This window comes from Gopherus evgoodei, chromosome 6, assembly GCF_007399415.2.
Source record: "Gopherus evgoodei ecotype Sinaloan lineage chromosome 6, rGopEvg1_v1.p, whole genome shotgun sequence".
NCBI lineage: Eukaryota > Metazoa > Chordata > Testudines > Testudinidae > Gopherus > Gopherus evgoodei.
In genome coordinates this window covers 137,392,118-137,414,597 of record NC_044327.1, presented here as the reverse complement: position 1 = coordinate 137,414,597, position 22,480 = coordinate 137,392,118, and the positions used below count along the sequence as shown (strand labels likewise).

Sequence of the window (22,480 nt, the reverse complement as noted above, 5' to 3'; positions counted from 1 at the left end):
AAAGGTACAGTGACTAAAGTGAAATCCCTGCAAGTTGCATGGGCCGTTTTTAAAGACACCATAATAGAGGCCCAACTTCAATGTATACCTCAAATTAAGAAACACAGTAAAAGAACTAAAAAAGAGTCACCGTGGCTTAACAACCATGTAAAAGAAGCAGTGAGAGATAAAAAGACTTCCTTTAAAAAGTGGACATGTGGACAAAGGGGATCCAGTGGAAATAGTGTACTTAGATTTCCAGAAAGCCTTTGACAAGGTCCCTCACCAAAGGCTCTTACATAAATTAAGCTGTCATGGGATAAAAGGGAAGGTCCTTTCATGGATTGAGAACTGGTTAAAAGACAGAACAAAGGGTAGGAATTAATGGTAAATTCTCAGAACGGAGAAGGGTAACTAGTGATGTTCTTCAAGGGTCAGTCCTAGGACCAATCCTATTCAATTTATTCATAAATGATCTGGAGAAAGGGGTAAACAGTGAGGTGGCAACGTTTGCAGATGATACTAAACTGCTCAAGATAGTTAAGACCAAAGCAGATAGTGAAGAACTTCAGAAAGATCTCACAAAATTAAGTGATTGGGCAACAAAATGGCAAATGAAATTTAATGTGGATAAATATAAAGTAATGCACATTGGAAAAAATAACCCCAACTATACATGCAATATGATGGGAGCTAATTTAGCTACAACGAGTCAGGAAAAAGATCTTGGAGTCATCATGGATAGTTCTCTGAAGATGTCCATGCAGTGCGCAGAGGCGGTCAAAAAAGCAAACAGGATGTTAGAATCATTAAAAAGGGGACAGAGAATAAGACTGAGAATATATTATTGCCCTTATATAAATCCATGGTACGCCCACATCTCGAATACTGTGTACAGATGTGGTTTCCTCACCTCAAAAAAGATATTCTAGCACTAGAAAAGGTTCAGAAAAGGGCAACTAAAATGACTAGGGGTTTGGAGAGGGTCCCATACGAGGGAAGATTAAAGAGGCTAGGCCACTTCAGCTTGGAAAAGAGGAGACTAAGGGGGGATATGATAGAGGTATATAAAATCATGAGTGTTGTTGAGAAAGTGGATAAGGAAAAGTTATTTAATTATTCCTATAATACAAGAACTAGGGGTCACCAAATGAAATTAATAGGTAGTAGGTTTAAAACAAATAAAAGGAAGTTCTTCACACAGTGCACAGTCAACTTGTGGAACTCCTTACCTGAGGAGGTTATGAAGGCTGGGACTATAACAATGTTTAAAAGGGAACTGGATAAATTCATGGTGGCTAAGTCCATAAATGGCTATTAGCCAGGAAGGGTAAAGAATGGTGTCCCTAGCCTCTGTTCATCAGAGGATGTAGATGGATGGCAGGAGAGAGATCACTTGATCATTACCTGTTAGGTTCACACCCTCTGGGGCACCTGGCATTGGCCACTGTCAGTAGACAGTTACTTGGCTAGATGGACCTTTAGTCTGACCCGGTACGGCCGTTCTTCTGTTAAACCAGAGAATCTCTGCGCTCTTGAATGAACTCTTACAGGAAAATGATATGGTTGAACATGTTTCACAAAATGATCACTCAGGCCTTAGCCTCAAAGGAAACCTGCACAATACTTTCAAAAGATGAGCCTGAGAGCTTAAATTCATAACTTTGCTGCCCCTAAAAATCATGGACTGACCAAAGACACTGGATTTATGGCTTATTACAACAATCTGTAACCCACTAACAACACCCCCCACACACACACACAACTTCCTTCTTATCTCCCCCTTTTCTTTCCCTCCAGGATTGGTCCCTTGAAATATGTTACTACTTATGCTAAACAATTTCTTCCACCTTATATTTAGCTGAGTTTTCCAGACCTGAGGAAACTGTGTAACTGCAAAAGCTTGTCTCTCTCACCAACAGAAGTTGGTCCAATAAAAGATATTACCTCATCCATCTTGGCTTGCCCAGCTTTGCAATACTTGACCAAAGGTGTGGGGGAGGGTCACGTTGTCTCTGCTGAAAGCTAAGCACTAGGTGATCATCGTGGTTATTTCTAGATGTTTGCATGGGAAGTATTTTATGAGCTCTGTAAAATGTAGGCTCTGAGGGTCCAAACAACTGGAGCTGAAGCAGGTGACCTGAGGTGGTGTGATAAATTAAAGGAGGGGGGGCTTCCTTTTATGGACACCCAGCCAGCCAGTTAGCGCTAAAATCCCTCTTGGTAGCTGTTCTCTACTTGCTTTACCTGTAAAGCGTTAAAAAGTCTGACTGCATGCATAGGTAAAAGGAAGTGAGTGGGCACCTGGCCAAAAGAGCCAATGGGAAGGCTGGAACTTTTTAAAATTGAAACAAGATTCCCCTTTTGTGTGTCTGGCGGTGTTCTCTGGAGAGAGGTACAGAGCAGGAACAGGGCTGAGCTATGCTATAGGAAGCTTTAAGCCAGGTCTGAAAAACCATCAGATCATACCTGGAGACTATTCACCTGAAACCCCAGCTATGTAAGTAAATCAGGGAATGTCTAGGAAGATGCAATTAGGGTTATTTCTTTTATTTCTCATTGGCTTTTGGCCTCCTCTGTGCTAATCCCCAAATGCTTTTATTTTGCTTGTAACCTTTAAGCTGGACCTCAAGAAAACTATTCTTGATGCTCAATTATGTTTGCTGTTTTTAAATCTAGCAATAGCATACAGTACAGATGTATTTTCTTTTTGTTTTCAATCAAATTTATATTTTTTAGGAACAGGATTGGGATTTTCTGTCCTAAGAGGTTTGTGCTTATGTTTAGTTAGCTGGTGGCAACAGCTGATTTCCTTTGTTTTTCTTTCTCAGCTCTTTCCTGGGGGGGGGGGGGTGTGTGAAAGGGCATGAAGGTACCCCACAGGAAGAAATTCCCAAGTGCACCTTCCTGGGTTCTCAAAAGAGGGTTTTTGCACTTACGTGGCAGCAGCATCTACCCAGCCAAGGTGAGAGAGAAGCTGTAACCTTGGGAGTTTAATACACGCCTGGAGTGGCCAGTGTTAATTGTTAGAGTCCTTGCGGGCCTCCCGCCTTCTGCACTCCAGAATCAGCCTTGACAGGTGGGTTCGGGCTCAGCTAACTCCACCAAGAGTGAGAACACCCAGCATCGGTCTAGCCAACCCGGTCCTGGGTTTCCATCTGGCCCAGACATGGGCCTAAGCAGTGACAAAACCAAAAGAACCCCAAGAAAAGACACAGAGAGCTGTGCTGAAGTGAATGAAGCGCCTAGGTTAGAAAATGAGCCCAAACCTCTGGGACTGTCCGAGCAAGGAAGCAAGGGCACAAGGCATTAGCATTATGGAGGTGCCATGCTCATGGGATGCAAACCCAGTATGCGTCTCATGGAAAGCGGACCCAATTCTCTGGCCTGGACAGGTGCTGTGTGGACTGATTGGGGGTTAGAAATACTTTAACAGACAGGACAGGCACTTGTTAATACGTACAGGCCACAGACTGGGGTTTATGTTTTTCTTTTACCTGTAATCTTATGTTCCCAAAACCTTTTACTTGTATTTGAATCTATCTCAAGCTGCATTAAATAAACTTCAATCTGGTTTACTATAGCTGCGCCCCAGTGCTTTGCTAAGGCATGTGTTGAACTGGGTGATGCCAATGATCTGGGCTGCCTTGCTTCCACAGAGGCAGTAGATTGGTGGACATTGCAGGTGTCCAGAAGACAAGGAAGTGGGCATGCGACTGTAACAAGGTGTGCTGGGTAAATTGCTAGCATGCAGCAGGAAAGGGTGGGGCTTGCAGTATCCCCGAGTGGATCACCTTTATTGCCTGCAGCTGGTAGCTTTGGGAGAACTTCCCCTGGTGGGCACAGACAAGACTCCCTCACACCATAAGCAGGGGGTAGCAAGTCACCCTGGCCTCCTTCATTAACCCTGAAAAGTGTCACACTGGCTCCAGCTCCCTGCACAGAATGAGTCTGAAAGCACAGACCTGAAGAATTACGGCAGCCTCTCAGCAAATCCAGACTCAGCAACCGCGCACTGGGCGTGGGCTGGGGAGACACAAAGCACAAAAAGCGAGGAGCGACAGGGCAGCCAAGGGGACAGAGAGATTCTAGCCCAATGTCCCAGATGTGACGGAACAAGATACATTTATTTACATCAGTTAGGACCAGGAATCCTAAGTGATGTCTCTTCAGAGCGAGAAGGGAAAACTCCCTGCCTTTGGGAGATGGAGAGAGATGGCTCTGTGCTATGGAGGTGCCTGCTCTAGAGCAGGGACAGGCCGCAATGACAAATTGACGCAGGAGATCAAACCCCAAAGACGGGAACGCCCTGATGTGGGCAAGTCCCCACCTCCCCTCAGCAAGAGACAAGAGGGGGCTGGCTCCTATACTATGGCAACATCTGTCTACCCAGTCAGGCCAAGAGCCCCACTGAAATGAGCTGGGGAGGGGGGGCAGAGGCTCTCAGCTGTGGGCAGCTTCTCCCCACCCTGACCCCCCTTGGCTAAGGACCAGACATCTGTCCATCTTGTTAAACTTGCTTTAATATTTGGACATGAAGACAGGACAGAGCCGATCTGGCTGTGCACAGACAAGATGCCCCAGGGCCAAGGTATGGGCCGCAGGGTTTCCCTTCTCATGGATGTGTGTCTTTGGCCATGATGCAGTTCACTTGGTGACCTCCAGAGGGTGCCAATGGGGTTCAGGTGCAGGGGCAGGCGGATAGAGTGGGGCTCTTCAAGCAGCTCAGAGGTTGTTCAGCTCCAGCAGGGTCTGGTCTAGAACTTGGTGAATGCCAACGTTCTCCTCTTTGGCACTGGCCAGATTCTCTGTAAACACAAGGGACATCCAGACACACATCCGGACAGACAGACGCAGATCACACAGGCACGGAGACAGACCTGCCCATGCACAGGGACAGACAGACCGAGCCAAGACACACACGCACACCCCCACACACCCGACAGGATCCAACCCAGACACACAGACACAAATGGACATTTCGGTGTCGCTGGGGAACAGTATTTCCACACAGCGCCATAATGCACCCCAGCTCCAAGCCAAGGCCCTACCAGGGACACGGCCCGACCTCACAGAGCAGCAATAGCTCAGAGGCAGGTAGGGTGCCTGAACCAGTCAGATTCTTGCAGGCTAACTTCACACCCACTGCTTCTGCCTGTGCTCCCTGCAGGTTGCTACTGCACATGGGGCCGTCAGATGGCACAGCCCCATTTCCGCAGTCATGTGCTTCCAGCAGAGCCAGGTCCATCCCCAGCGACTCCTGCCCAGCCACTCATGATGAAAGGTGCATAGTACTGACCAGCTGCTCCGAGACTCAGCTGGGTGCAGTGATCCGTGGAGAGCAGGAGCAAGGCAGCAGCTCAGGAGGAGAGAGGACAGCACAGATGGAAGAGAGAACAGCACTAATGAAACTGCAGGAGCCAGTTCTTCTAGCCCTCGTGTACAGCACATGCTACGGGAAACCTGCTCACAGCCAGCGCTTCTGCACTGTCCCCTACACCACTTCTGCTGGAATGAGACTCGCCACCACACCCTCAGCTGCGAGACACTGGGTCTGGGGATGGAGTAGCTGGGAGTTCCCTCTTCCAGTGCATCTGTCCTGCTGCCTACCAGAGCCCTCGCTGGGACAGGTGTTTCCATGAGGTCACCTGCGGCCAACGTTGCTGCCCAGCGCACCTGCTGGGAGAGGCTGGGGCCAGAGTAGCTGGGCTCCTGCCCTGTTCCTTACAGTTCCTGGATCTGGAGAAGCTGGACCTGTGAGAGCAGTATCCAGACAGCCTTTGCCTGCAGCAGTTAGGTGGTTTAGGAAGATCCTGGTAGAGCCGGTGGGAGGCTGGCTGTCCCCTTCCCTGGCTTGGGGAGCTCTACGCTCTAGGGAGGGTTCATGTGGCTCAGCCCATCACATGGGCACTCCCTCCCCAGCCTGGGCAGTAGGCACCAGCTCAGCAGTGCCCCCATGGGGAAGGCAGGACTCTGGGTATTACAGCAGGCTCCCGATTGCTGGGTTGTGATGGCAGCAGGCTCTGCCCCTGGGCAAATCAACCAGCTTAGGAGGCTCCAGCAATTCAGAGCAGGCTTGTCACTCTGAACTGCAAGGCCAGGGGGTGGGGTCCATGTGTCAAGTACCCAGCAGCAGGGAGAGGGCAGGGACTCCCTAGGGCCCAGGCCCACCCAGCCTGGTGGGACCTGTTACCAGGACTCGGGACTGTAGGGAATGTCCTGGGCAACAGAGGGGGCGAGCGATGGGGCTGGAACACCCCAAGAGACACAGGCTACATGACATAAGCATGGGCTGAGGCTGGCTCAGTTGTTAAGTTCGTTAAGGATGACCCGCAGTTCGTTAGTGAGAATACGGTTTTTCTCCGCCTCCTGCTGGGAGCGCGCTATGGAAAACAGACGTCAGCAGCAGCAGAGGGAGAGAGAGAGAGAAAGAGAGAGTTAGTGCAAAGAGAAAGTCAGGTGAGCACAGAGACGCTATTGGTGTACGCTGAGCCCGGGGGGGCGCATGGCCCGCAGCCTGTCTGCCCAGTGCAGGAAGGAGAAATGACGTCAGGGCTACAGGCAGAATGGAGCAGGCTCAGGCCTGGCAGGGGGATGGAGTAGCATGGAGGCATTCGAGAAGGAAAGAGGACATGGTTCCAGGAGATGGGGAGCTTTGTATCACAAACTGGGGTGAGGTCTGACCCGGAAACATCATGCTCTTTGAAGGGGAAAGCCAATCACCGCTCCAGAAAGGAAAGTGCTGCAGCACTCAGCTAAACACAAGCCAGGAAGCCAGGCCAGGGCTGTGAAATGGTGTGTGCACTGGAGTAGGTCCAGGCAACGAAAGAGAGACAGGGTTGGATCTAGCTCAGCTCAGGCTAGGACCTGGAGCCCGAAAGGAGCCCAAGGACCAGGTGAACTTTCCTCTCAAATGGAGCTAGCTGTGCGCTTGTCCCTCTCCCTCCCCGATGCACAAAGGGGGAAGGTTGCCCTGACAGACATGGCTGAGCTCAAGGGTCTTTCCGGGTTCTTATGACAGGCCCCTCCCCACAGGGTCCAAGCACCTGTGGATGTCCGCGCTGTGGAGCACACCTGGCGGGAGAACCCCCCATAAAGGGCCATGTACAGGCATGAAAATGAGAGTGAAGGTGAAAAATCAAAGCAGCATGAAGAAAACAAAGGAGAAACCAAGGAGAGAAAATGTTTTATTGAGACCAGCGCATTGACCCAGAAGGACAGAAAAGAAAGTAAGTCATGAAATGTGAACTCAAGAGTAACATGCGAAGGACAGGAGGAATACAACACAAGGACAGGGGGATGCAGTAAGGGCTGCCAAGCCTCCCATGTTTTCCTTCCACCCCATGAGAGTGACCCTCCCCTCTCCTCCTGCCCTCAGCTTTGGAGGGGCTGCTTCCAGCTGCGGGGAATCCCCTCCAGGGGGGTGTCAATGGGAGCAGAGCCCAGGAAGATTTGGTCAGCGGATGTGGAGCCCACGCTGCCCTTCCCAATCCCAGCACTAGCTGCTCCCTTCTTGTTCCCAGCAGCTGGGCTAAATGCACCTGCCTCTTGGGACCCAACATAAGTAAAGCTCCCCTTTGCACCAGGGCATGTCCCTCCATCTCCTCCCCCGAGGCCTTGGGGTCCTGGCCCCAGAGCTGCCGTTGTCCTCAGGCTTGTTAGAACTCGGCAGCCCTTTGACACAAAGCATGCCCCATGGGGCAGGCGAGGCAGAAGGGAGCCAGATGGCCAGTAGCATGGGGAGCCCTGGCCTCTTCTCCTGGGCTGCAACAAGAGCTTTTCTCTACTTTATCTTCTGCACCAACTTCTCTTAAGGAAAGAGAGAAATCCAAATCTGCAGCCATCCCTCGGCCCGTGCCCATGGAGCAAGGATCAGTCGAGGCCAGCAGACAGAGACCCAGCATGTGGGGTGAGATGGGACCATGCACCTTCCATCTTCAGACCCCACCCCCAGGCGAGGGGTCAGCCCCTGAAGTCTCATCCCACTATCTAACTGGACACTTCGCTGCAGCTCAGCAGATCAGGAAAGCTGGCCACACGCAGCCCCTGGGCAAGGCCTATGCATGGCACATTGCAGCCGGGCTGATCCTGGACCAGGGATGCTCCCCAGTCTGGGTTATGGGCTGGTCACTGCTCAGGGACTCTCCTCTCCTGCAGCTTTCACTGAGCAAACCACAGCCACCTAGCAGCACTGGAGCTTGTGGGGACAAAGAAGGGATGGACAGACACACACGCAGTGGGGAGCAGAGACCACGGGACAGCTGGACAGGCAGGCAGGGGCAGCCATGGTGACTGAGGTCACAAGCAGGCCGGGTGGGAGGGGGCGAGCAGACAGTGGGAGTGGAGTGCCATGGTGCTGGGACCGCTCGGGGGGCTCAGAGGGAGGTGATGTCGTTAAGTGCATTGTCCAGCTCCTCGCTGATTGCCTTATACTTCATCTTCTGAGCATACACTTCGTCTGCAGGCAGGAGGGAGTGCGGGGGGCGGCCCGTGGCAGAAAGCGGAGCAGGGCAGTGAGGGGGAGGGAGAAAGAGAGAAAGTGAATGTGAGAGAGAAAGAGACCTTGCTGCCATGGGAGGGTGCCGGGTAAGGCTCACACAGGTGCATGGGCCTCTGACAGGCCAGGCTGGTTCCTCCCACCCCTGCCCTTACCTCGTTGCTCCAGGGCCTCGCATGGCCCCTTCTTACCCAGGGGCTCTCCTGGCCAGGCTTGAGCTCCCTGGCCACTCTTCATCCCCTCCCTGCCTATTGTGCTCCTGGCCTGCCCCGATCTGGGGCCCTTCCTGGCCCACGCCCATCGCACGGTGATCCTGCCTCCCATCCTTTCAGACTGGGATTCCCACGCAGGGGGACAGCTCGTTCTGTGATACCCACCCGGGCTCTCTGTCCCTCCCTCCTCTCCGAATCCCAGTGCTCAGCCAGTCCCATGGCCAGAGGTTTTGGCTAGGCAGACCCTGAGGCGTGTCCTGGGCCTCTTAGGCTGGCTGTGCTCTGTGAGGAGGGGGGGCAAAGGGCAGGCAGGGTCTCTTTACCTTCTAAGTCGTCAATGGTTTTCTCCAGCTTGGCCACGGATCGCTCAGCAAACTCCGCTCGGGTCTCAGCCTAGGGTCAGGAAATGGGGCGTTAACTATGGTACCGACTGTCTGATGGAGAACTGGTCAGGAGGTAGGTCAGGACTCTCCACGGGCAAAGGAGGGCCAGAGGCTACCCCGTTTGGTCCCATGGAGGAGCCCCTGACTGGAGCTGGGACATGGCGAGCAGCCAAACCTCCTGCTGGACTCTCTTCCCCAGCACATCTGCAGGGCTTGACTGCCTGCTTGGCTGTATCTGAAGTTGCAGCAGATCCAGCTGACCTGTCAGCTGCTCTGCAGCGACTCCAGCCCTGCAGCATGGAGCCAGGCCATAGCTGGAGGAGCAGCAGCATTCAGAGCCATGTGTGAGGCCAAAGCAGAATCTGCCTTTGTGCTGCTAATTTCAGCTCCGCTCCAGGAATGACTGTGTCTGCCCCCCGCCAAGCACCTCAGGGCCTCACAGGCTGAGTATGGCCCCTTAAGTGCATCAGAAACACATAGCTGGGCAGGGACCGGCGGTGGGGATGGCTCGTGTTTTGGGGCAGGCTGTCAGGGGAAGCTGGCCGGGGATCCTGTCCAGGTGGATGGTGGTTTTAGCCATTCAGAGGAGTGGGCAGTAGACTCAGTGTTTCTGTCCCTGCTCCGCCTCTGTCCCACCCCTGCTCTGCCCCCACCCCGCCTCTTCCTGCCCCTGCTCCACCCCCCCGCTCCACCCCGTGCCTCTTCCTGCCCAGTTCCTCCCACTCCTCAAGCTCCCTGCATCCTAGCTTCTCTCCCCTCCACCCCCACCCCACGCCCAGCCTCCTGCATGCAGTGAAACAGCTGTTCATAGCGGAAGGAGGTGTAGGGAGGGAGGGGGAGGCGCTGATCCACGGGGCCCGCCAATGGGACGGAGGCACTGCGGGGGGGAGCTGATGGGGGGCTGCCGCCTGGTGTTCAGGGCCCACCAATTTCCCCCCGTGGGTGCTCTAGTCCCAGAGCATCCACGGAGTTGGTGCCTATGGCCCACAGCCAGCATAGCCCACAGCCAGGCCCACTCTGAAGGGTGGCAGCAAACCTGTGCACTATGGGAGGACGGGGCGATTACACAAGGTCTCTGCCCTCCTGTCAGGGTCTCTGATTCTGGGCGTTTCTCACCTCCTTCAGTTTGTCTGTTAGCAGCTTGATCTCCTCCTCGTACTTATCTTCCTTGGTGGAGTACTGTGAAGAAAGACATGTCTGAGTTGCTGCACAGTCCCTGTGGCACCCACTGGGTCCCTCTCACAGCAACAGGCTGGTGGGCCCACCCCGACCTGCCCCACCATTGGCCAGATCCAGGGCATCTCCCGGGAGGGCAGCACTCTGCTCCGCTCACTTCTCAGGCCCTGCTCCTCACCAGCCCCTGGGGGCCGGTGGTGCACCCCTCTGGTTCCTACCTTATCGGCCTGGGCCTCCAGGGACTTCAAGTTGTTGGTGACAATTTTCAGCTCTTCCTCTAGGTCCCCACATTTACTATTCCCAGCAGGCCGGAGCGCGCGGAAGAGAGAAGGGTGGGGTGGGGGGAGGAATGAAGGAAAGGAGAAAGAGAAAAAGCTCAGGAGAGAGAAACAGCAATTCAGATGGAGAGGAAGCAACAGCCAGCCTGGTCCGTGGCCCATGACCTCAGGCAAGCCACCATCCCTGCTGACTTACCCCAGCGGTAGTCACACAGCTCCTGAGAGCGTCCGGCTGAATGGCTGGGATGCGAGAGGCAGGCTCAGACACCCAGACTGTGCCCAGGCAGCGAAGGGGTAGAGTGAAACACCTGCCTGAGCAGGCTAGGCAGGTAACTGGATCTAAGAAGGGCCCAAAGTCCAGAGCAGAGATGCCAGAGTGACAGGACCAGCCAGCCCAACTTGCCTCTGCAAGCTCAGCCCCAGCTGGGCCCCTCGCGGGACCATGAGACCTCCTCCTGCAAGCAGCACAGCGGAAACTAATCGGGACAGAGACTCTTGCGGTACTGAGAGACAGATGTAGACAGAGAGCAGGAGAGGTCTCGCTCCCCCCAGGGCCTGCCTCACGCCTGCAGGGCCTACCCTGGGGCCTCGGCCAATGCTCAGTTCACCCTGTGGCACAAGGAGCGGCCCTGCAACGCAGGCAGCAAGGGAGATGTGTGGGGTAAACCAGGCAGCAGCCAGCACCAAGGGCCACCCAGCTCGCCTCCAACCCTGCCCCTCCGTGCCTCGAGCCCCATCCGTCTCAGCCTCAGGAGCAGGACCAGACCCAAAGCCGTCCAGGATGGCGAGGGAAGAAGGAGGGCTCAGAGGATTGATGAAAAGGAGACAGCACGTCCAGAGGGTCGGAGAGGCAGAGAGGGACAGAGAGGAAGCTGCGAGTTTCCCCAGTCCCCTGCCCCAGTACCTCTTCCTCTGAGGCCATCAGGGATTTGAGGGTCTGGTCCATGGTGCGCAGCTCCTCTTCCAGCTGTCTCACTCGGCTGGGGGGAGTGAGAGGGAGCATCCCAGGGGGAGTATTCAGCCATGGGAAACCGAGCAGAGAACAAGATCAACCATTCCCACTCCTTGCACCCCCACCCACCTGGCCGGCCCGGTGGGGACAGTGAAGGGGCAGGAGCCGGCTGCCATTCAGCCTGATCAGACACAGAGAGCCAAGGGCCCCCCTAGGATCAGGCCACCTGCTCCGTCAGCTCCATGGGAACCTGCCTCTGACGGGATTCTGTGCCTCTGACGGGGTCAGTGGTGCCTCCTGCTGGAGAACCAAGGGAAGAGACTCGCCCTCGCCACGGACTCTGGCTGCCCATTGAGTGCCCTACGCGGCTCAGCTCCCCAAGGGCTGGATCCCAGCTCAGCCTCATCGGGGGGGAGAAGGACATATGGGCCTGAGAAACCCCGTCCCCGTGCCCTCCCCCACTGCCCGGGGGGTACAGACAGCACTCACCTTTCTGCAACCTCCGCCCTTTCCTCTGAGCGCTCCAGCTCCCCCTCAATGATCACCAGCTTACGGGCAACCTGGCAGGCCCGGCAGAGGAGAGACTGTCAGCCCGGCGCAGGCCCTGCAGGGCGGCAGCTGCGGGGACACAGCTCGGCAGCAGCCCCCCCACCACAGTGGTGGCCGTGGATAGAGGCCTTGGGGTGGGGGGGCAGCAGGCAGAGGATTAGCAGGGAGGTGGATGGTAGCCTCCACGTGTAGTGGTGCTGGGAGGCAGAGGACATTGCATGTGGGGTGCTGCCCAATGTGGCAGGAGGCAGAAAGCCGTGGGGGGGACACCCCCAGGGTGGCAGTGGTGGCAGGCGGAGGAGGTGCCCCCCAGAGACAGTGGCAGCAGGTGGGGGAGGGGTTGCCCCCCAGAGGCAAGACAGCAGAGGGTGGGGGGAGGGCAGGGGCCTCAGCAGCAGGACCCACTATCTCATGCTCCATTCTCCGGGGCCTCTCCTACAAAAGGGGGTGTTGCTAGGAGCTGCCAGCCCCCCGAGGGATGCGCCCCCCTTCATGGCAGTGCTCCAGTGCACGAGCCCATCCTTGGTGAGCCACCCGGAGCTGTGGATGCTCCTGGTGGTGTCAGCAGGAGCCCCGGGGATGATGGTCATTGGGAAGGGCTGGTTCTCACCTCCTCGTATTTGCGGTCAGCCTCCTCAGCTATGTGCTTGGCCTCTTTCAGCTGCATCTCCTGGAGCTCCATTTTCTCCTCATCCTTCATGGCCCGGTTCTCAATGACTTTCATGCCTCTGAAGAAAAACCAAACCACAGTTACGGCTGCAATCTAGACTGCCCTGAAATGCAGCCATGATCTAGAGCACCCAACTTGCCTCGCAGCAAGTTAGAGCACCCCAGCTCTGCCCCATGCCGGAGTGCCCCACACCTGCTCCCTCTCCTTTTGCAGCCCTAAGCACCCTTCCCTCCCAGTGAATTAAACCATCCCCATGTTCTAGATCAACTTGAATGTCAGGAACTAGCCTCACACTGTTATCCCAGGGCCCATCCTGCCACATCCCTCACCCTCTCTCAGATCACTGCCATGTGGAGTCAGATGCTCCTGGCGTTGAGCTAGCAGCTCCCTTCAGCGCCATCCTAGCTAACACTCAGCGCTAGTTCTGCACCCTCTGTGTCAGGTATCTGTCCTGCCACTCACCACCACAGCATCTGCGCACCTCCTGCAGAGGCAGCAGCAAGAGCGAAGCCGCTTGTGGGCACAGATCCCTCTGGGACAATGCATATGATGAAGCCCAGCCAAACGCCTGGGAGAGCTGGGGACACCACATTCTCCATCTATGGAAAAACCTCCCAGTGGAGATCAGGGAAATTCAGTCTGACCATCTTCAGGACACACTTACACCCTCCTTTCCCACACGGCACCAGTGATACTCACAGCTCTGACACCCAGTCTGCCCAGATAGCCCTCACGTAGTACACAAAAGCCTACAGCAAAGGATCAAATCACCCAAAGAGGCGGGGAGCCTGCGGAGGGACAGGAGCACGGGCTCCCTAGGCAAATGGCCAGCAGTAGTCCTTGGCTCAAGCCTCTGAGCTGGGTCAACACACCTGGGCTCACAGGGCCCCTGCTGCACTCTGCAATTGCAGCTCGGGCTGTAGCGTGGGCTGGAAGCCCAGCCTTGCCCTAGGCTTCAGAGCCTGACCTCCCGCTCAAATCACGTCGACTAGCCAGTGATAGCAGGCAGCGCGGGCCCCGCCAGCCCAGGTCTGTCGACCAGGTTCAGCAGCTCGTGGCTGTGGGCAATGCAGACAGTTGCCTGGTTCATGGAGAGGGCAGGCAGCCAAGGGAGCTAGTGACCCAGCCTCAAGTGACAAACACAAGGGTTGTTGGGCCCAGGCCCTCAGCCAGGAGGAAGGGGCAGGGATTCCTAGTGAGTTTGAGGTGAAATAAGACATTTTTAGACAGATACTCCCTGGTCCCCCAGCTTAACGAGGAGTTAAACAGGACCCCAAGGCTTTGAACGATTCGGCAAATGGAAGGTGGAGACAAAGTCTTTCCAACAGCGACACTTTGTCTGGGGTCTCCAGCTGCAAGCGAACTGCCCTCCATCCAAGAGCCGATCTCTGGGACGTACTGCGAGTGACATCTTAGTCGTGGTGGTGGCTGCATCGGTGGTGAACGAGATAGATAGTTAAGTGTTGTTGGCAACTGAGCCCTGGTGTCTCCCTCTATCTCCCAGTGGAGTCACGTAGTCATTGAGGAGAAGCAGGTGTTGCATGGATCCCTGCGGGACCCCGTAGATGAGAGCCTTCAGCACTCCCCATCCTCACTCCCCAAGTTCTGCTGGAGAGGAACGCTCACCCACTGGAGTGCTGTGTCATCGGTTGCTCTGTCAGGTAGGTGAGTTAGTACCTGCGGTTCACTGCGGTGCAGCAGCATGAGCATGGAGACCTTACCTGCATCCATGGCCCAAGGCCATCTCTCTGTGCCACTAGAGCGGTTTCTGTGTTGTGCACTAGCCTGAACCCAGAATCCAGTGCATCCACAATCACGGCGCATGCTGGAGCACTGATTATTTTACCCTGGAACGGGAGGCTGGAGAGGTCTTCAGGGTTGACTGGTGGCTTCTGGAGGACAGGGCAGACTACTGGGCTTTCCAGGAGACTGCCCTGTGCTACACTAGTGCTGCATTCGCACATCTGACCAGTTCCCTGCTTTCCATGCTGGTTTCCCATAGAATAGTGAGTCACGGCTTGGTCCTTATTTCCAAGATGCTCAATGGCCTGGGCCCAGCACAATCTAAAAGGTCCTAAAGCTCCAGGACGAAGTCCTGGTCACCAGTTCCGCTCCTCAGCACAATGGGACTCTCCCCCTGGAGGGTACAGCGCATCTGGACACGAGACAGAGCTTTCCAGGGCCAGCTGAGACTGGAACAAACTCCCTCAGGGGCTTAGTACCATCACAAACTCCCCACCTTCCAGTCCCAGGGCCAGCATGCTTCTCCAGCTATCCTTTGCTGACACAGACCCGGGGCAGTGTGGACGTGTTCAAAAAACCTAATAGCCCTACCAAAATCAACCACTCCACTGCACCACCTGGGGAGAGGACAGGCACGTGTGACAGATGTTAGCCACAGCTGCAAGGTGCCCAGAGACCTCCGTGATCAGCGTGGGGAAAGAAAGAGTTTCAGGGCTGATGAGCCCTGCCTGAGACAATAAGTATCACCTGCAGCAGGACTGTCACTTACCCACGGGGAAGGCCTAAGTCCCCTTTTAATTATGGCCCAAAGGCTGGGTAAATATTCTGAACTCTCGACATTCTGCCACGAATGGCGGACCCACTCAGGAGTCACTAGGAAGTCACATCGAGTGCAAGGGAAACTCTGTTTGTTATCTGCTCAGCGCCTTACAGTCACACCCAGCATCACCCAGCGGGAACACGCTCCCCTTCAGGAACATTTCTGGGATCTATTTCTGTCCTCTGCATCTCCCTTCCCCAGCCATGTTTGCCATCCGCTACCTGTGTGTCTCCCCATTACCTCCCTTCTGCCCACTCCTGAAGGCCAAACGATTAGCAACTGACTAGTTAATTAGGACATTGCAAAAGTGTTATCATTAGGCTTTAGAGTCAACACCTTGGCAAGGTCCCCAGGGAGTGGGGCAGTTCACAGCTCCCAGAGCTCCTGTCTCAGTCGCTGTCTGTGTGACACTTGAAGTCTGGGAGCTAGACTCTAGCTTTTGAAAAGCCTCATGAAATCTCAGTGCTGGCACAAGCTGAACCTGCTCCAGGGGCCACGTGACCCAGCTTAGCAAGAGAGAAGGAGCCTGAGGTGCCCCTGTTTGACAGCAGTAACTGGCACCTTCAACAGTCCAACTCACAGCTCATGGCAACCTAGAGCACAGCTGGCCTCGGGCAGGCTGCTGCAATCTTATCCCCTGCCCCAAACTGCCCCCATCCAGGGGTGCCAAAACAGTTAAGGGGCCATGGCAATGCACTGCCACAAAGTGTGAGAGTCAGGGGAGAGGGTCAAAAGGAGTGGAGAGGAGCAAGTGGGGAGCAGGACCTCAGGGGAAGGGGTGTTGCAAGAGCACAGCCTCAGTGGGAAAGCCTCCACCTTTAGGGGGCTTCCACCACTCCTGCCCCCATCTCTCCCTGACATGGGGCTCAGCATGAGGCTCAGCTGCCCGTTGCTGCCTGTGACACCAGGGGACCCCAGTTCCATGGGATGGGGGCTTGGAGCAATCCTGCAGGGCCCTGGAAGAGGAGCCCAACCCCATGGGAGCAAGAGGCCACATCCAGGCCAACCCGCCCCCAGCTGCCAGGCTACATTCCCCTCCGCACTCCTTCCTTCCCACCAACCACACACCGCTCGCTCTCATCAGCCGCTTTCTCAGCCTCCTCCAGCTTCTGCAGCGCAGTGGCCAGGCGCTCCTGGGCTCGGTCCAATTCCTCTTCCACCAGTTGGATACGGCGGTTCAGGGAGGCCACATCAGACTCAGCCTGAGGGAGAAGCAGCACTAGAGTCAATCCCACCCCACAGCTGGAAAAGGGCTGAGAGCCACTGAACGTGCATGAGCCCCTCAGCACTGGGACCCTGTGCAGAGGCCATAGGAATTGCTGCCTGGATCAGCCAGGGGTCTGTCCTGCACACCAGTCGGCCTCTGACAGTGGCTAGCATCAGATGCTTCGAAAGTTCGCGCAAGATGCCCAAAGGAGAGAGAGGTGGAATAATCTGCCCCCACACAAAGTCTCGTCCTGGTCTCGAATCCTTCGAGATTGGCTCAAGGCCCTGAAGCATGAGGCTGAATATCCTTGCCAGAATTTATGCTAGCAGTAACAGGATAGCCCTGAATAGTCTTATCCATATAAGGATCCAATCCTTCTTTCAATTGGGCTAAATTTTGGCCCAAATGTCTTGTGGCAGTGAGTTCCACAGGACAATTATGAACTGTGTGATAAAGCGTTTCCTTCTGTTACTTTTTAATTTGCCACCTTTAAATTTCTTTCACTGTCCTGGGGTTCTAGGACAGCAGAAGTTCCAAATCTACATTCTTTAGACCAGTGGTTCTCAAAATTTTGTATTGGTGACCCCTTTCACACAGCAAGCCTCTGAGTCTGACCCTCCTTATAAATTAAAATCACTTTTTTTATATTTAACACTATTATAAATGCTGGAAGCAAAGCAGGATTTGGTGGATGCTGACAGCTTGTGACACCCGCATAATAACCTCGCGAGCCCCTGAGGGGTTTATCTCCCAGTTTGAGAACCCCTGCTCTAGACGATTGATTGTTTTAGATGCTTTTGTCATGTCCCCTTCTTATTTGTCTCTCTAAGCTAACAATCTTGATCAGTTCACTCTCTCCTCACAGGAGCCTTTCCAGACCCTTGATCATTCTCAGCACCCATCTCTGAACCTCTCTAATTCTGCAATATCCTTTCTGAGACAGGGTGTGCAGGGGAGGCCGGACCATCTATTTATATAAAGCCATTCAAAATTCTCCATCCTATTCTGAATTCCTGACATCTCATCTGGGTTTTGGATCACAGTCTAGCCAGCGCCTGACTCCAGTGAATCCTGCACCTCTCTCCCGAATCCAACTCAGCCCCAAAGAACCAACCTCAGTGGACCCTGCACTGTTCTCCCAAACATAGGCGCTGACTTCTAGTTTTCCGGGGGAGGAAGGGGGCTCTCTCAGGGGGAAGGGCCTCCTTCCCCGCTCCAACCCAAGGCCCTGCCCCCATTCTGTCCCTTCCCCCAAGGCCCCACCCTCACTCCGCCTCTTCTTGCCCCACTCCGCCTGCCTCCCGAGGTCCCGCCCTCGCTCTGTCTCTTCCCACCTTGCTCCACCCCAAGGCCCCCACCCACCTGCTGCTCACTGCTCTCCTCCCTCCCACAAGCCTCTTCCCCAGGCATCAAACAGCTGTTTGGCAGCACTCCTGATTAGCTCATTGGGGATGCTGCCAAACCACTGACTGGCACTGGCAGCACTGAACAGCTGTGCCTGGTGGGTGCTGAGCACCCAGTATCTTTTTTCCATGGGTGCTCCAGCCCCAGAGCACCCACGAGTCAGCACCTGTGCTCCCAGAGGCCAGCCCAGTTCTAAGAACAGATAGACAGATGGCAGGACGGACAGTTAGACACATATCTCCATCCCAAGCCAAGGCCCAGTCACTTTGGCAAGCGAGGGCCTGGGCAGACAGACTTGTGTGAGCAGGGCACGAACTGGCTCTGAGATTGGGGGCTAGCCAGAGCTGCTGCCTGGGCCGCAGTGTCCACACTGCTCCTTTTAGTGCACTACCTCAGGCCCTGCCAGCACGGGCTGTCCCGGGCTCGGAGGCCGGCTCCCCGCTGCAGTGCGGACACAGCCCAGGAGCCCTGCACACTCCCCTCCAAGCCAGAGCCCAGCCCGGTCAGTCCTGGCTGACCCCGGCGAGTAGGGCGACCAGATGTCCCAATTTTATAGGGACAGTCCTGATTTTGGGGTCTTTTTCTTATATAGGCTCCTATTACCCCCCACCCCCGTCCTGATTTTTCACATTTGTTGTCTGGTCTCCCTACCGGCGAGGGTGGCGGGGCAGCGTCTGGGTTTGCAGAGCGGTGAGTAAAGGAGCAGGAATGCCCAGCACAGACTCACTCCCAAAAAGGAGATTGGAACAACTTGTGGATTTCCTGTTTACCGAAGCCAGCCAGGCTGTCCATGCGGGGTCCCCTCCCCCGCCCCGGCTCCCTACCCAGCTAGGCAGGGCGGAGGCAGCACTGGCCAGGCTGGGGAGGGGACCTCGATGCTGGGGGGCCTGTGGATACCCCCGAGACCCCAGTCACTGTTACAAGGAAAGGGAGCCACTCTGGCTGGCACCTTCTCCCGGCCCCTCCTCAGCCCGGGGGGACAGACTGGGCCAGGCCTGAGCCCTCCCTGATTTACAGTCCTCAGGGGAGGAATCCGGCAAAGTGCCTCCATGGGGCTGGCCCGCGGCCAAGGCCAGGCTGCAAGGAGCCCCAAGAGCCAGAAACCAGTGTGTTCCCAGGCTCCAAGCACCACCCCTTCCCCACAGGGCTGGGTTCCCTGGGGCGAAGGGAAGGGGGGTAGGCGAGCCAGGGCAGAGGACACTGGGGAAAGGGGGGGCGGGGAGAGGGATGAGACCAGAGGCGGGGAGAGGGCGGATAGAGGAAGAGACGCCAGAGAGAGCTCTTGGCAGGGGGTGTGGGGACTGCAGGCACTTCCATGCAGCGGGAGCCGGAGTTGTGGACTGGGAGACAGACCCCCGTCGGCCCCATGTCAGCTCCCCCAGCCCCACACCAGCCTCCCATGCCATATGCCAGCTCCCCCAGCCCTATGCTAGCTCCTCCAGCCCCATACCACCCTCCCCTCCCCACAGCATCTGACCAGCTTTCCTTTCCATTGGCAATTCTCGCATTGCTCCTGCTCTCGCAGGCCTGACCTCAGTCCCAGAAATGCCTCCAGCGGGTGCAGCAGTCCCCAAGGGCTGAACTCTCTGCGGGGTGCGGGGGGAGAGCAGAGTGTGGCTCAGTGCTGAGAGCAGGGCCAGGGCCCTGCCCAGCCTACTCAGCACCCGGCAGGGCACAGGCCACCAGGCACCCTCACCCCAGCATTGTCTGGCTAATGAGTGCCCTGCCCAGGAGGCTGGGATCTGTGCACCCGGCCCCAGAAAGCAGATCACACAGAACAGGGGTGAGCCTGCAGAGTTAGGGACACCCCCTCATGCCATCATGACCCTGCCCTACATCCCCTTTCCTGACCTCCCACACCCGTGGGAAACCCCCCTCCCCCAGGCAGGGGTGCCAGAACTAGGGCTGGGAGGGCTGCACCCCCGGCTTGAAGTGGTTGCCATCCGTACAGGATTACAGTTTGGTCCAATGGCTCTCAGCACCCACAGGATGCAAAGTGTTTCAGCAGCCCTGCCCTCAGGGACGGACAAACCCTCCAGGACCCTTGCCCCCTCCCCAGTTACAGTCAGACCCAGACCTGCCCTTCGCTGGATGTAATTCCGCAGTGCCATCTCCTCCCAGGCCAGACACCAAGACAGCAGGGAAAGGGGCTGAGCTTGGCTTTCGAAGGGACTTTGGGCAGAAGGCCCCAGGAAGCACACATTGGGCTGCTCTCCTCCCCCAACCCTCACCCCATGGAGCACTGTGCTGCCATGCCGGGGTGCGGGCTGGGTTCACTGGCTCCACATCATGCCACAAGGCTGGGAGAGCTCCCAAGGAACCATCCCTGCCAGGCACAAGGCACAGCAGTGATGTGATTCCTGTGGGGTCTCCCCAGCACCAGCAGAAGGCGTTAGCCAGGCTGCAGAAAGCTACCTGACCCCACAGGGCCTGCAATAATGTCCTTGGCCTATGTTGGTTACAGAGATATGGGGGTGGGCAGAGCCCCCTTCTCCCTGCTGGGGCCCCCTTCCCCTCCGGCCATGCTCACTCCCCAACACAGGGTTTCCCTGCAGCCTGGTCAGTAGAGCAGAGGAAGCTGGGAATGGGGCAGGGCTTAGCACACACTAGTAGGGAGATCAGAGGAGACAACCCCCGGCCCCCCCACCACCTGGCCAGGTTCAGCCCTTGGGACATGCAAGCCAGGACCTGGCCCTTCCACACTGAGGTCTCAGGTCCCTTCCCTCCTGGAGTCAGGGCAGGAAGCCACGCAGCGCAACTGCTCTATGGAGAGTTTCCGCTGGTTCCTGGACCTCAGCCAGGCCCAGCGCTGGAGTGACCGGCCTGGCTCTCTCGTGGAGATCAGGTTACGGGGCAGGGTGGCCCGGCTTTCCCTGCAGCCAATGAGCACCAAAGAGTGAGCGGGTCTGGGGCTGTGGGAACAATAGGAAAGCTCCCTGCAGGGCGCCCTGCCCAGGAAGCTCCTGGCAGAGTCTGCTCCACCCAGCCTCAGGTACACGCTCCAGCCAGAAACAGGAGCGCTTGGGCCTGCTAGTGCCACCCCAGGCAAACAGCCTGTAGCCCAGCCGCACCCAGCCAGGGAATGCCCTCCCCTGCCCAGGCTGAAATCCTCCTAGAGTCAGATTGGATCAGCAAGGCCCAGTCCTGCATGTGAAGTTCCCAGGGGGGCGCTGCCCGAGATACTCATAATCCACCTATTGGGCTCTCTCTGCCCGAGATACCCACGTATAGGGCTTTCTCCTCTCTTCCTCGTGTTATTTACGGCAGAGCAGCTTTCCTGAAGAAGGCCTCTGTGGTACGGCCTGAAGCAGGCCAGACTCCTGATTAGCCAGACTTTCTCTGGGAATACAAGCTCATGTGATGCTGTGGCAAAAAAGGCTACAGCAATCCCTGGATGTATAAGCAAGGGCTAGCAAAGGGAATAGGAAGATGGCATTAGCGAGATCATTCCTGGATACCATGGCCAGTTTCGGGGATCACACTGTGCTGACAAACAGGAAGGGTTCAGAACAAGCTACAAGGATGATGCGGGGTTAGGAAAGCTAGCCCAACAGCAAGAGACTGAAGAAGCTCAAATCGAAGAGAAAGTCAAGAGGTGACTTGACAATAGTCTACAGCTACCTAGACAGGGCAGGGCTGTCTGGTAGCACAGGGCTCCTTCACCTAGCAGACAAAGGCAGAGGGAGAGCCAGCGGCTGGAAGCTGAAACAAGACACATTCAGACTAGAACTAAGCTGCGGTTTTTAACAGTAAGGGTTCAGTGGGTGCTCTCCCCCAGACCCGCTCACTGGAAGGGGTGGGCTGGAGGTGGCAATCACTGGCTGACATTCTCTGGCCTGTGCTATGAAGGGAGTGAAACTGGATGCTCATAATGGCCTCTTTGGGTCCCCACATCTCTGACTGTCTGAGGGATGGCTACACTTAGAGCCGTACAGAGCTGCCGCGGGAGCGCTCCCGCAGCAGTGCTTTGAATTGCAAGTGTGGTTGCAGCAGCAGTGCTGGGAGAGAGCTCTCCCAGCGCTGCAGGTACTCCACCTCCCCGTGGGTATTAGCTCACAGCGCTGGGAGCCGTGCTGCCAGTGCTGGGGCAGCGTTTTCACTGGCGCTTTGCAGCACTGTAACTTGCTGCGCTCAGGGGCTGTTTTTTCACACCCCGAGTGAGAAAGTTGCATCACTGTAAAGTGCCAGTGTAGCCAAGGCCTGAGTCTAACCCCTCTCCTGGCAGGAAGCCCTCCTCTCCCCAGCAGTGGGGATACCATGGAAAGTATTTGAGGCACCTGTTGCTCTGGCATCCAGGTGCACATTACAAATGGAGCACCTTTTCCGCCCACGCCCTGCAGCACTCAGCTACTACCCTTACAGGGTGGGGCTAGGGAGAGAGCTCCCGGGGCTCCGGCCAGCAGAGGCCTGGACACCTGTGTCTCACAGTCTGCTCTGGAAGCGACCAGGCTTGGCCAGACATATTTCCAGTGGTGAGAATCCCAGAGGCAAGGACAACACCCTGAGAATGGCCGACACCCCTCCTGCAAGTCCCACCCTGGGGACAGGCAGCCTGAGTTTTCCTGCTGAACACAGGTGGCCTATGGCAGAGAGGGGGCCTCTGAGATCAC

At 56.0% G+C, this 22,480-nt stretch overlaps 1 protein-coding gene across 12 annotated transcripts in view; it reads right to left on the bottom strand.

Annotated features, from left to right (window-relative positions):
• Window positions 1-4,482: 4,482 nt before the first annotated feature.
• LOC115653202 (tropomyosin beta chain) overlaps window positions 4,483-22,480 on the bottom strand; it is a 30,747-nt gene continuing 12,749 nt past the window's right edge. For 2 of the 12 annotated variants that reach the window (XM_030566103.1, XM_030566110.1), the window contains 7 exons: window positions 16,328-16,461; window positions 12,637-12,754; window positions 11,967-12,037; window positions 11,430-11,505; window positions 10,188-10,250; window positions 9,012-9,081; window positions 4,483-4,787 (listed from right to left, as the gene is read on the bottom strand). In XM_030566103.1, coding sequence (XP_030421963.1) covers window positions 4,705-4,787; window positions 9,012-9,081; window positions 10,188-10,250; window positions 11,430-11,505; window positions 11,967-12,037; window positions 12,637-12,754; window positions 16,328-16,461 — 615 coding nt within the window. In that variant the 3' untranslated portion in view covers window positions 4,483-4,704. Of the gene's footprint in view, window positions 4,788-5,278; window positions 6,363-7,146; window positions 8,438-9,011; window positions 9,082-10,187; window positions 10,251-10,465; window positions 10,542-11,429; window positions 11,506-11,966; window positions 12,038-12,636; window positions 12,755-16,327; window positions 16,462-22,480 lie in introns of those variants that run through there. The other 10 variants (XM_030566106.1, XM_030566112.1, XM_030566107.1 and 7 more) reach the window with 7 other exon arrangements.